This window comes from Microtus ochrogaster, chromosome 8 (assembly GCF_000317375.1).
Source record: "Microtus ochrogaster isolate Prairie Vole_2 chromosome 8, MicOch1.0, whole genome shotgun sequence".
Lineage (NCBI taxonomy): Eukaryota > Metazoa > Chordata > Mammalia > Rodentia > Cricetidae > Microtus > Microtus ochrogaster.
Window position 1 is genome coordinate 23,756,924 of NC_022015.1, and position 13,237 is coordinate 23,770,160.

The 13,237-nt window shown below is 50.6% G+C and overlaps 1 protein-coding gene across 1 annotated transcript in view; it reads left to right on the plus strand.

Moving 5' to 3' along the window:
• Positions 1-12,133, plus strand: part of Htra1 (HtrA serine peptidase 1) — a 50,711-nt gene extending 38,578 nt beyond the window's left edge. The window contains exons 4-9 of the mRNA XM_005351379.3: positions 5,794-5,988; positions 6,478-6,510; positions 8,125-8,239; positions 8,630-8,687; positions 10,111-10,206; positions 11,434-12,133. Of these exons, the coding sequence (XP_005351436.1) occupies positions 5,794-5,988; positions 6,478-6,510; positions 8,125-8,239; positions 8,630-8,687; positions 10,111-10,206; positions 11,434-11,602 (666 nt within the window). The 3' untranslated portion in view covers positions 11,603-12,133. The remainder of the gene's footprint in view (positions 1-5,793; positions 5,989-6,477; positions 6,511-8,124; positions 8,240-8,629; positions 8,688-10,110; positions 10,207-11,433) is intronic.
• The last annotated feature ends 1,104 nt before the right edge of the window (positions 12,134-13,237 follow it).

Consider the following 13,237-nt stretch of genomic DNA (forward strand, 5'->3'; position numbering starts at 1 on the left):
TTTTCGAGACAAGGTTTCTCTGTACCTTTGGAGCCTGTCCTGGAACTAGCTCTTGTAGACCAGGCTGGCCTCAAACTCACAAAGATCCACCTGCCTCTGCCTCCCGAGTGTTAGGATTAAAGGCGTATGCCACCACCACCCAGCTATTATTGTTTTCAAGACAAGATTTCTCTCTGTAGCCCTGGCTGTCCTGAATTTCCCTCTATAGACAAGGCTGGCCTCAAACTCAGAGATCCTCCTGCCCCTGCCTCCCGAGAGCTAGGATTAAATGATATGCCACTACCTCCTGGCTTACATCACGGTTCTTTAACTTCTCTCTCATTGTTCTGTTCAGTTACACTGGCTCTTGTCCCCTCCCTCTGTGCACGGATCAGTTCTTCCCTTGCTGGTTGGTGTGACCTGAGCATCTGCCTGCTGGACTGGTGGGCTGGTGGGAACACTTGGAGTAGATCTACCGCCCATACTTAGGAGAGAGGGAGTGTAGAACTCACACATGCACACCCCAGCCCATTGGGTGCGAGCCTGCCCTATGCTCATTGTAAACAATCCCTGAGCCACGAAGCGGGAGGAGGCACTTGTGTGAGTTGAACCAGCAGTGAGTTTGTCTGCTGTGGCCGGGCTCCACTCAGTCACCTGCGCCTTGACTAAGCTGAGACACATGTCACAGGCCAGATCTTGTGGGACCTTTCCTAGGGATAGAACTCAGGTTATCAGCCTTGGTGGCGGTTGTTTTTACCGGATGGGCCATCTTACTGGCCCTCTTTGTCATGTGACTACTAGGCATCTTCTTGTCTTTGTGTGATATCTGGAGTGGTGGTGACTGTCTGGTGACCATGAGCATACTGAAATTGACAGAGTAGAGGGATGCTCCTGGGTCTTAATGTTGTCCTTCAGCCTCTGAAGCCTGGGCACAGTGGACAAGCCCACTCCTAGCTCACCTCACAAAGTGCTTCTTCTTATTCCCAGGCTTGGTACAACTCTGGTCCCAGACACATGGCTGTGTCCACTTTGGATTCAGCTTTTTCTTCCTTGCATGTCAGTCAGGCAGAGATCCTTGCCATATGGCTCTGTGCTTGGCACTGTAGACAATCTGTGCCCAGTTGCCTACAGCAAGGGAATGGACTTCGTTTGCATTTATTCTTGGGCCCCAGTGGTTCATCCATGCTCTGCCCATCAGACAGGAAGCCTGGAGAGCTGGACTGGATACATTGCTCTTATGCCAGGCTCTGGGAAGACAGTTTGTTGAGACTATTCCTTTTCAGGTAGGCAGCGTTCCCTGAAAGCAAAGCTTGTAGGCCTGCTTTTGTGATGCTATAATTGAATTAGCTAGAACCATGCTGTGGACCAAGCCCTTGACCTACTTCACAGTTAGCATCCAGTTTGTGACTATTTAGTAATTTATGTGGACATGGTAAGCATGTAGTCTATGTCCAGGGCCACTGACACTCCCTTGAGCTCATTCTTCACCTACTCAGGTGACAGTGTGCCTATTACTTGGGCATTATGGATTCTTTTATTATTGTTGTTGTTGTTATTGTTGTTGTTGTGTGTGTGTGTGCCTATTACTTGGGCATTATGGATTCTTTTATTATTGTTGTTGTTGTTATTGTTGTTGTTGTGTGTGTGTGTGTGCCTATTACTTGGGCATTATGGATTCTTTTATTATTGTTGTTGTTGTTGTTGTGTGTGTGTGTCTGTGCATATGTGTGCAAGTGTGTCCGTGGAGATGAGAGGACATCTTTAAGGTGCAGTTCTTGTCTTTCACCTTGTTGAAGGTCCCTCTTGTTCCTGCCACTGCCCTGTATATAGTTATCCAGGCTAACTGGTCCATGAGCCGCTGGCAGCATCTCCTGTTTCCATCTCTCATCTCAAAGGAGGAGTGCTGGGGTTACAGATCTGTAACACCACGTGTGACTTTGTATGAGGCTTCTAGGTGTGGAACTCAGGTCATCTGGCTGCCTGGCTGTGCCATCTTCCCGGCCTCCAGGAATTCTTCTCTTTCCCAGGTTACTTTCTTATTGATGCTGAGGATACCCTTTAGCGTCCGGCAGTGCCCTGAAGATACAGTACTTATACATCTTCCTGCTTCAAACTCTTCTCTTCTGCTGGCCTCGTAGGCTACTGTTGCTCTCCAGCCTGGTGAGAACTCAACTGTGAGAGACTCACTGGACAATGTCCCTTATCCTAGAAGGACTTGCGTTTTGACCTAGCATAAGCTTCTGGCCCTCCTGTTAGAGGCTGAGGGCTCCTTCTTGGCTTCAAGATATGGAGCCTCAGAGCTCTGTTTTCCCGCCTCATGGCTTTATTATTCCCACAGGCTACATGTCCGTGCCTCCCCAGCAGGGAGGTCAGTGGGAGAGATGGATCCCCTTTTTCCCCTCAATCTTTGCAACTATCAGGATGGATGCTTGTCCTGTTTACTGCTTAGCGGAGCTTAGATTTGTAGGATGGGGGGGGGGTATGGGAAGTGTCTGTCAGGAGAGGAGCTGGGCTCCTGGATGGCCTGGGACTGACTGATGCTGCTTCAAAGGGAACCCTAGACAGAGCGTCTACAGCCAGGAGCTTGGAGACAGCTTTGATGTGGGCACAGAGGAAGCAGCCTGCGGACGCGGAGCAGGGACCCTGAAGTGTGGCGGAGCGCCTGGAGGTCAAGGCTGTGGCACTGCTATGCCTTCTAGACATGTATATTTCCTCCCCTCTGTCCCCCCAAGAGTGTGGCTGTCTAGACAGGGATAGAATTAAAAGCTCAATTACCGCGCAGGAATTTGGCCAGCAAAGGCTATAGCTACCAAACAGACAGGCCTGAGTGAGGATTGTGGCTGAGAATCAGCCCCATTTGGATCTGAATAAGGCTAAGGAGTCTGAGGCTCAAAGCCAGCCAGCACCTGCAGGGAGCAAGGGCCAAAAGGGCCCCTTAAGGCAACTTGACCTCACGGAGCCATGAATCTGGCCTGGCCGCCAGCTCGGCACCACCTCACTCTCCCTTGTAGGGATTTCAGCCTATAATTGGAGTCCAGCAATTAGAATTCCTGCCTGATGGGGATGGAGGCTCAAGCCTGGAGGCTGGTTCTTAAGCTTAATCAGGCTTTTCATGCTTGAGAAAATTGCCTCCATCCTGAACCTCAGTTTCCATAGCCATAAAATGGTGTGTGGGGGTGTTAGGTCCCCAAGTCATCCGAGTGCCCTGTAAGAACTTGGCCATCTGGCAGGGAAAGGTTTAATCCTTTCCTATAAATTGAGGATTTGGACTATGATACCCTGCTCCTTACCCTGCCATTATGTGTCTGCCTGTTTAGTATTGTGTTTATAGTCACCCTTCATGATTTATAACATATATTTAAAGAGATATGACCTTTGGGACTGCCCACCTGGACAGATAGGACAGGGTGGTGACATGGGCTTTCCTATGGGTTCTCACCAGTAGTGTTTCTCTTGTTCAAGCCTATGGTCACCTCCGTGACAGTGGATGAAGTCCACTGATCTTGAGCTTGGCATGTCTTCTGAGTACTCTATGACATAGACGCCTCTATCTCCTTCCATCACAGAGGTCCCTACCATCTGTCCACACAACTTCCCCTGAAACATTTGTCTCTTTCCCAGCATCCTCTGGGCCTGAGCTCAGACTTTGGAACAGAAGAGCCAGACTGAGTGGTCATTAGGTCCCTGTTGTCTTAAGGGCCTTGAGGCTTCTGGCCTGCTTCTGGCACCCCTCCTCTCAGGCAGAGGCAGTGGCTGGGGTGGGGCACAAGACAAATGCTGACAATGATTCCCAGTGGAGCTCACCTCCGACCTGATATAGCCCCCACTGTGTAGCTGGGCCCACCGTTCCAAGTTAAGTTCGACCATCTGTGTAGACTGCTTCCTTGGATGTCCAGGCTTCCAGCCCTGGCCACCCCTTTTGCCTGCCCTTCACTTATCCCTGAAGCCTCAAAGACAGGACTTTCAGCCACTCCTGGGCCCCCAAAGGAACAGCGCTGTCCTGGTGGGCCTCTTCCAGTGTGGCCGAGCAAGCACACATCAGCAGCCAGACTCTGCCTCACCCTGCCGTGATTGCTGAGGTCATTCTTGGCAGAATTTGCTGGCAGGGACTGTTGGCGCCCACCCAGGGTAAACACGTCGCGCTGAGCTTGCTACGTGCCATTGGATGCTGAGTGGGTCTGTTTAGGGAATGCCATAGGCTCTGGCCTCAGGTGACCTTAAAGTGAAAGGGTCAAAGACTGGGTGGAACTGTGTCTGGAAAGGTGGCATACACTAGCTTGTCAGCACAGTTGCTGGAATCCTTCATTGGATTTTCAGGGACTTTAATACTGGCGAATAGCTGATGCTCAGCTGATAACGCCAGCCAAGCAGGCTGTTTCCAGAGAGCCGGTCAGGCTCCTGATCCATCTGGTTCTCACAAGAGATCACTGAGATTGGTGGACTGTCTTATTTCCACTTCTCAGATGAGGAGTTCATGCCTGTAAACTCACGCAGAATTTCAGTTCGGCAGTGTGGCCTCTGCCTGTGCCACCGATGGCTGGTGTTCAGTGGGGCTGCGTGCTAACCGAGAGTCAAGGGGTGTGGCTTCTTGGGCTCCTTGCTGATGAGAATTTGCACTCTCTCTTTCTGCATGAGTTTTTTTTTTTTTTAATCTAGTATTGACCTTACTCCTCTGTCTGTCTTGTCTGTCTGTCTCAGTATGTGTGCATGTGAGCACATGTGCGTGGCTCTGTGTGTGTGTGTGCGTGTGTGTGTGTGTGTATATGTAGAATCTGTACTGGACTGTGTAGTACTGGAGGGTAGATGAGTCAGGTTAAACCTTGGTTCTGTCACAAGTCACCCAGGACCCTGGAGCTTCCCTTGTCTGCTGAACAATTGTTCAGCTCATCAGTAGCTCAATTGTCTTTGTAGAGGGGATGCTAAAGTCACTGGTCTCTCTACCCATCCCGTCTCCACCCACATTGGGTCCTTTTTTTTTTTTTTAAAGCTTATTCTTTTTCAAGGCGAATTAATGTAAAGAGTTTCCCCTTAGCAGCCAGCGGGACCAGCTCTTCCAGAACTCCATGAGCAGCACGCAGGATTGCTGGGCTATGTGGAAGAAAGAACGCAGGGCCTGGGGCCTTGTTAGTGAATGAAGGCAGCCTCTATCGACTTCCCTCAGCCCATCAACCTCTGTAGGCTTTGGAGGGTCCTGTGTTGTTATGAGGAGTTATGTAGGGCTCATAATGAGAGGGCATGGGAAATGTGGCTTCTTCTGCTGCATCCTCCGTCTGCCCAGGCTGGGAGCGTAGACACCTTCCCAAGGCCGGCAGGAGAGATAACCCAACACTTGGGTCCCAAGTGCTGCCAGCCTCTCCTGCTTCTCCTGTGCCTCACCACCACTGGGGCACACAAGGAAGTCAGTGTGAGTCCCTGCCCTCAGGGCTCCTCATATCCCAGGCCTCAGGAAGGCTATGTCTGTGGGAAGTAGGCCCGAGGTTCCTTCCCCTAAAACACCTGGACTCAGGATTCCTGTCTGGAATCTTCAGCCTAGGTTGTCTCCTGGTGTCCTCTGTCAAGCTGTGTGGATAGCTCCAAGATGTGAGACCGAGAAATGGTCTCTCATGTTTCCCCATTTTCCTTGCTATGGGTGTCTTCTGTTTTGTTGGGTCCCTGATGGCCTGTGGTATGTGGATTATGGCCAGAGCTTGAGAGAGCGATGTTAGCGCTGATAAGCTCATCCCCCTAGGAGCTGGGACAGCTCTGTGGCCCCTGCATCTGCATTATCCAGCATGCCAAGCTGCAGTGCTGCAACGCCTGCCTTTGTGCTTGCAGGGAAAGCTGCCAGTCCTGCTGCTTGGCCGTTCCTCGGAGCTACGACCGGGAGAGTTTGTGGTAGCCATCGGAAGCCCCTTTTCTCTTCAAAACACGGTCACCACTGGGATTGTCAGCACCACCCAGCGAGGAGGCAAAGAGCTGGGGCTCCGGAACTCTGATATGGACTACATTCAGACGGATGCCATCATTAATGTGAGCCCTCCGCTCCCTCTACCTACTGGGGTGGGGACAAGCTTTTGTCAGAGGAAGTTAGCTATTGTTCCCAAACTTGCTTGTAGTCTCCACAAATTCTCAGAACTAGAATAAGTACATGGAGTGTAGTCCTAGCGCCGGGGGGTGTGCGGGTGGTGGTGATGGTGGCGACCCACTTGGGGCTGAACAGAGTTGAACTATGGGGTCCTGAAGCAAGCAGGTAGCTGGTCTCATCCGAGGAGGAAGTGAGAAGGGGTTAGCTTCTCACAGTGGGCCTGGACCTAAATGGTCTCATTATGTCAGATCCTAAGCTTTGTGAAAACGGTCATGATCCTTTTTGTAAGCCAAGTAAATATTAGGGGAGCAGAGAATCTTGGGGAAGAGCCCTGCCAGCTGCTTCAGCTCAGAGATTTGAATCTGCTGGGCGGAGACATCGGTTACAGGACGGTGTGAGACAGACCTGACCTTTCCCTTTCGGTTCCGTTTCAGTATGGAAACTCCGGCGGCCCGTTAGTAAACCTGGTAAGGCCTTTCAATACCTGTACTGTGTTTGTTCCATCTTGGAGCATGCTGTTTTCTTTGCTTTCTCTTTGGACACGAGCTTGTCAGAACACGTGATGTAATTAACTTTATAGGGGGCTCTCTGGAGTGTACCGTATGTATCTCTGCACCTCGCCCCAGCAGCCCTTTCTGGAAGCAGTAAGGCCAGAAGACACTCCACACACAGGTGGACACCATGAAATTCTAGGCAGAAAGGGGACTGAAGGTCTCTGCAGTGAGGCTGGCTGCATAAAGGTGCCTTTGGTCTCGAGGGTAGCTGAGTGGAGATGAGCTGGCCTGGCTTGTCTCCATGCCAGAACTCTCCCTGAATGCCTGTGGGTATGATGGGGAGCCACCGCTTGCTCACACAAATCTCCCTTAACCTAGACTTTAATACCTCAGCATAAAACTGAAGGTCACAGCATGCCAACACTTGGGAGTTGTTTAAGAGAGTATAAAATTGAGGCCACCCAGTGATACTTCCTGGGAAGTGTCATTGTCAGGAGCTGCTGTCTGTGACGTACAACAGGAGCAATTTATGTTGACCATTCTTAAGGTCCCTTTTTTCAGTACAATAGTAGGTCACCAGAGACTTCTCAGGAAAGAGCCACATCCTCGCTCGTCCCCACCGTACCCTGGGGCAGCTGTGGGGAGTAAAACCCTGAGGGTCCAGGCTCAACTCAGCATCTTCAGTCACATCAGGGTCGTAAGCGGAGATAATGAAGGGTGGACACATTCTTCCAGTGAAAAGAGCAAATCCGGTGGATTTGAACATCATCTGTACATGCAGTGAAGCAGTCTGAAAACTCCTACCTGGAGCTTCTGTTTATCCTGTCAGAACTGAGTGTGGTCGGCACTACACAAGTGCCCTAATGTCTCTCCCCTCCTTACCCCCCAGGCCTCCTCCTTGCAGTCCCCCCACCCCTAGATTCTCAGATGTAGCCAAAATACTCTCCCTGCCATATGTCTATGTATATGAGCATTTACATGTATGGTCCCAAGTGTGAGTGGGTGGCTGGGGGGTGTTGTCTGTGCGCGTATGTATTTGTGCCTGGACCAGGGCTGATGAAGGTTCGAGGCAGGGTCTCTCAGTCGAACCCAGAGCTAGGTGCTATGGCTAGTTGTACTAGCCAGCTTTCTCCTGGGATCCCGCCTCTGCCTCTGAGGCTGGAATTATAGGCAAGCCGCCACACACACCCAACATACACATGGGTGCTGGGGATCCTAACTCCTAGTTTCACATGTGCCTGGTAAGCTCTTTAACAATCATGTCACCTTCTCAGCCCACGCTTCTTCTTCTTCTTTTTATTGTTTTAATTGTACACATTTGTAGGGTAGAGTACATGATGACCAGTGAAGATAGCATCTTCTCCTCAACCTTGTTTTTGGAGACTAGGTCTCAAACCATAGCTCAGGCTGGCCAGGATCTCAGCGCGATCCTATCTCAGCTGCTCTTGAATGCTGGAATGACAGGTGTGAGGCGCCCCACCTGGCAACACATTTCAGAGACTTCTGTCACATGACGCGTCTGCTCATCTTCCTGCCTATACCTGCCTCTGACCCTCCCGGGTTCAGTGAGCTGTGCTTGCTTTGCAGGATGGCGAGGTGATTGGGATTAACACATTGAAGGTGACGGCGGGCATCTCCTTTGCAATTCCATCCGATAAGATAAAAAAGTTCCTGACAGAATCCCACGACCGACAGGCCAAAGGTAACCAGGTCCAGGCATCCTGGGGACCTTTGCAGGTTCAGTCCTGAGGCTTAGCTGCCCCCTGAGGACTTGGGAAAGGGGAAGATGACAGTCCCTGAGACCAGACCTCTCAAGAGTCAATGTATGTTACCAGGGTGGTGGTGGTAGAGACTGAACAAAGAGGAATCCCATTCTAGATACCCCTAGGGGTTAGGAACGAAGGGCAAGCTCAAATTTTTGACCGTTTCTGAAGCAAGAGACATTCCTAAAATCCCAGGCCAGGACTGAACCACAGTCTTTGGGTGCCCTCCTCTGGCTCATGTTACAAACTGGAGCCTTGGAACTCTGGCTCCTGTGTCCCAATACTCCCACCAACTGGACTGACTTTTTGTGCCTTTGTTGCCACACCAGGGAAAGCCGTCACCAAGAAGAAGTATATCGGGATCCGAATGATGTCGCTCACATCTAGGTGGGTAAACAGGACACACAATGATATAAATGTGAATGTCTGCACTGTCTTTATATAACCCTGGGCATCACAAGGCTTCATGGCTATTCTTGAAGGGAAACTATTTCCTTCAGATACCTCAGTTTCTGCTTAAAAGTCAGCCACACTGGGGAAAGGGAGGGGCCATTGGGCTTGGGCCTCTTTGCTTTTGCATTCTGACCACCTGGAAAACCCTGCCCTCCTCCCCGAAGGCAGGCCTGAACAGCAGAAGGCTGGCTCCCTCCAGCACACTCTCCTGCCTGCCTCTTGCCACTTGTTCTGTTGAAACTCACATTCCAGGAGTGCCCCAGTGCCTGCCTGCCCCAGCCAAGAGCACCCGCCTCCCCTGCACGCCGCAGCGTGGGGTGTGGCTGCAGGAATGCCAGGGCAGGCCCTACCTCGGGGTACTGAAGACTGATGGACTTGTTTTCCTGAGTGTGGAGGTTGCTGCCTGGGGTTGCCAGGCTCGTGATGTACTACTAGAGGGGGTGGAAGGGAAACTGCAGGAAATCCAGGAAACCGAACTGACTGGCATGTCTGAGTCACTAAAGAGCAGAATGTATTGATAGTACTGTTTTACCCAGTTGTCAAAATATTAAGACATTCCATACAAGCTATGAACAATGGTACGTTTCTTAGTGTTGTCAAGAACGGGACAGCTTGCTGAGCCTGAACTCACCCGGGTTGTCTTTGGGAGCCAAAGAGATGGAAGTGTGGGTAGAGGAAGCTAGGCTATAGGGTCACCTTTCGGTGTTGTTTCCCCGAGCTCCTACGCCTCTCGCATTCTATCCTGGGTGCTCAGTACCTTCCCCGTTAGGATGAGGTTAACAGGGTGGGCGTGCCTACTGTATCGTCAGGTATGGCTCAGCTGTGGCAATGTCAGCCCCTGTTGTTGCAGCTGTCTTATGCTGATGGTTAGATCAGTTTCCTGCTATCATATAGCAGCTGCTGATGTTAGTAGGCAGGCCATTTTAAAGGAGAATTGGGGGCCGGGGAGATGGCTCCGTGGGTAAAGTGCTTGCTGTGGTAGTATGAGGACCTAAGTTCAAATCCCTAGGACCTATGCCAAGCCAGGCGTAGAAGTACATGTCTGTAGTCCTGGGGCTATTTATGTCAGGACTGGAGGTAAACGGGGGAGACTCTCCGTTGCAGACCAGCTGGCCTATGTGTGCAACAGCAAGCAAGAGACACTGTCCCTGACGAGGTGCGAGGCGATGACTGAGGTTGTCCTCGGACCTCTGCATGTGTGCTGTGCTGTGTAAAAGCCTGGGCAAGTATGTGTCACGATCAAGTAAATCAGACGACTTGAAGCGGAGAATGAGAAGGGACTCTGGGAAGAGCTGAGTGTTGGCAGAGGAAGGCTGTGGGTGCTTGATATTAACACAAAGACTTTCCGCCTAAGCAGCAAGGCCAAAGAGCTGAAGGACCGCCACCGGGACTTCCCAGATGTACTGTCTGGAGCGTATATCATTGAAGTGATCCCCGACACCCCGGCAGAAGCGTGAGTGATAAGTCTTTCCCCTTTTTCTAATATCCACGTGGCTGGTGGGTTAGGAAGCAGTGTTTACAGCTGGCTCAGATGGCCGTGTCAGCCCACCATCTCCCGCAGCCAGGGCTTCTGACTGGGTTGAACTCAGGGCTTGTCCCCAGAAGGAGGTTTCTTGCCTTGGGTCATGGCTGGGGTCATCCATATGGGAAGAGCACTCAACTGGTGGGCTGGCTGCGAGTTCCTGGGAAGCCTGGATAGAGGGAAGGGTCTGTGGAGCAGGATGCAGATCCCCAGGGCCTGCTCTGGTTGTATTTGTGACTAGTGAAGTCATACCTATCAACACCTATGCGAAAACAATCCAGACGACATCAAAATAGTGAAAGAAGCAGTTCAGCCAAAAGTTAAACTTGTTACCTGGACCCCCGTGATGCAGTTCAGCCAAAAGTTAGGTTTGTTACCTGGACCCCTTGTGACCTCTAGAAAGCAATGTGGACTGAAGCTGCAGATATGAGCCCCAGGGGCCAGACCTGGCCTGATGCCTCGTTGTCCATGACCTGTGGGCTAACAAAAAATAGCTTTTGCATTTTTTTTTCATGCTTGGGAAAAAATATCCAAATGACACTGTCTTGTGATATTGCAAATTCTCTGAAATGCTAATGTGGACACATGTTTTATTGGACCACAGCCGTGTCCCCAGACAAGATGACATCTTGTCTGGAGCAATTTTTATGCTGCTGCAGCAGACTTGGATAGCTAAGACACAGCCACTAAATACTTTGGGAAGCCTGAGCTGTTTCCCTTCTGGGCCTTTGTGGAACAAGTCTGTGTAGCCTTAGGATAGGAGGAGGAGGGCTGTGGTAGCACAGCCACCCTGTCACGTATGAACTAAAGTTCCAGCCACAGCACAAAGGAGCCTCTCTGAATAGAGGCATCCAACATTCCTGGAGGAATCACTTTCTGAATTATGATGTCATTTATGAGCAAACTGGCTGCAGTCACAGTACCTGGTGTTTCCTTGTCCCCTCTGAGGACAGCTGATCATAGTTCATACCAATGTCATAGACATTTCTGCAATGGACATTGTTGATGTAGCCCAAAGATCTTGACAGGAAATGTCACCTACTCATCACCATCTCCTCCAAACCCCTGTGTTCTGGGCTTTGGGGTTGTAATCTGTGGCCTTCTGGATAACTGGGAACAATGGTAGTGTTACCAGTGTGTTTTCCTTTGTTTTTTCAGTGGAGGGCTCAAGGAAAATGACGTTATCATCAGCATCAATGGACAGTCCGTGGTCACTGCCAATGACGTCAGTGATGTCATTAAGAAGGAAAACACCCTGAACATGGTTGTCCGCAGGGGCAATGAAGATGTTATGATTACCGTGATTCCTGAAGAAATCGACCCATAGGCAGAGGCAGGAGCCTGACTTCAAATTCCCTCAAAACTCTCCAGTGGATGACGCATGAGAACTCTGAGCTGGTGATGCAGAACATCCGGGATTTTTGTCCAACGTTTTGCTTGTTCAGGGAACATCCCTGCTGACAGAATCCTTCTTGATAGTGTGCGGGCAAAACAAATGTAATGTTGCAGATGTGCAGGCAGAAGCCCTACCCTCTGTATGCTATGTATGCAGCGTGCTTTTCCTTACAAGCTTGGGCTGTTCCTGCTTAAGCAGTCAACATTCGTCTCTTTCCTTAGCCCATGTTGTCTGACTGATGCGGTTGACTGGATGCATAGATAAGAGGAAGGTCCTCACAGCCATGGTCTTGGACGTGGTCACACTTTCCTCCAACTCTCAGCACCCAGAAGAAGTTCATGCCCTGACACCATAGGTGGGTGACCCTGGCTTCTGAGATGGCCAGAGATGCCTCTTAGGAATCCTGGAACCAGGAGCACAGCAACTTTGAGTTTCAGCTATTAAAGTACTTCTTCATACTTGGGTTTTGATGTGTTTCTTTTACCAGCTGTGGGCAGTCCTTTTGAAAGGAGCCCTGATGTCAGTGGGCTCCTCATTCAGCCACTCTGTGCATGCAGGGCTGAGCTTTCAAAATCTCCCCATTGGGATTTGACAGCGTTATACCACCTTATTTGGCCACTTTGGTTCACTGAATGGCCAGTTCTGCTTTTATCTGGAGCTTGTCAAACTAAAGAGAGTCTGTTGATCTCATACGTCATGTGATCAGTCAACAGCGATTTCCCTGGGCCTCTGCTCTGTGCCAAAAGGCCTTGCATCTGCCCTGCTGTGGGTCAAGTGTGGAGGGCAGCCAGAGCAGGGCAGGACAGATGCGAGCCGTCTGCTCTGTAGTCAATCAGGTCTCCTGAAAGACAGCCAGTTTAGACCAGGACCCAGGAATGGCCTGATCTAAGTCCGCAGAATGCACAAGCTTCTGCAAACTCACTTATCCTGGGTCCAAAATAAGAGCAAGACTTCCCTCCTCTGGAATTTAGAGCAGGGCTCCCTCAGCCTGCCTTCCCACAGGTATAGCCTTCCCAGCTGCAGGGCTCCTTTTCCTGTGGAAAAGAATTACAAGGGTCTAGACAGCGGGGCTCAAGAAAATTGTCGCCAGACTTTGAATTGTACACATACCTGGGTCTCCATGAGGAGAATACATGGTGTGTGGGGGAGGTGTTGTCAAGAGTCGAGTAATAACCAGCATCAACAAGATGATCCTGGCACTGGAGAGAGGTTTCTCTCTCCAGCAAGGTCCAGTTTGTACCAGGAGAGGCTGTGGAGGGCCAGATTGCAGGGTCTCTGATGTTAGGCACAGTATACATCAGTTCTGGTCTTTGCATTTGTGGTATCCGGTGGTCCTTGCATCCCAGTCCAGCCTTCTGCTCTCTACTTAGATGATGTAGGCATGTCAGGAAGGAGTTCAAGAGTGCTTATGTTCTGTTTCTTAAGGAGGAAGGGAGCATTCAGGTTCATCCTTAGAGGTACTGAGAAGGTGTTCCCTGGAAGGTCTGGGGCTAAGAGACTGCACCAGGATAGTGGAAGTCAATTGTTACCTTAACCTAAGTGTAGTATGAGCTGCGGGCCTCTTCC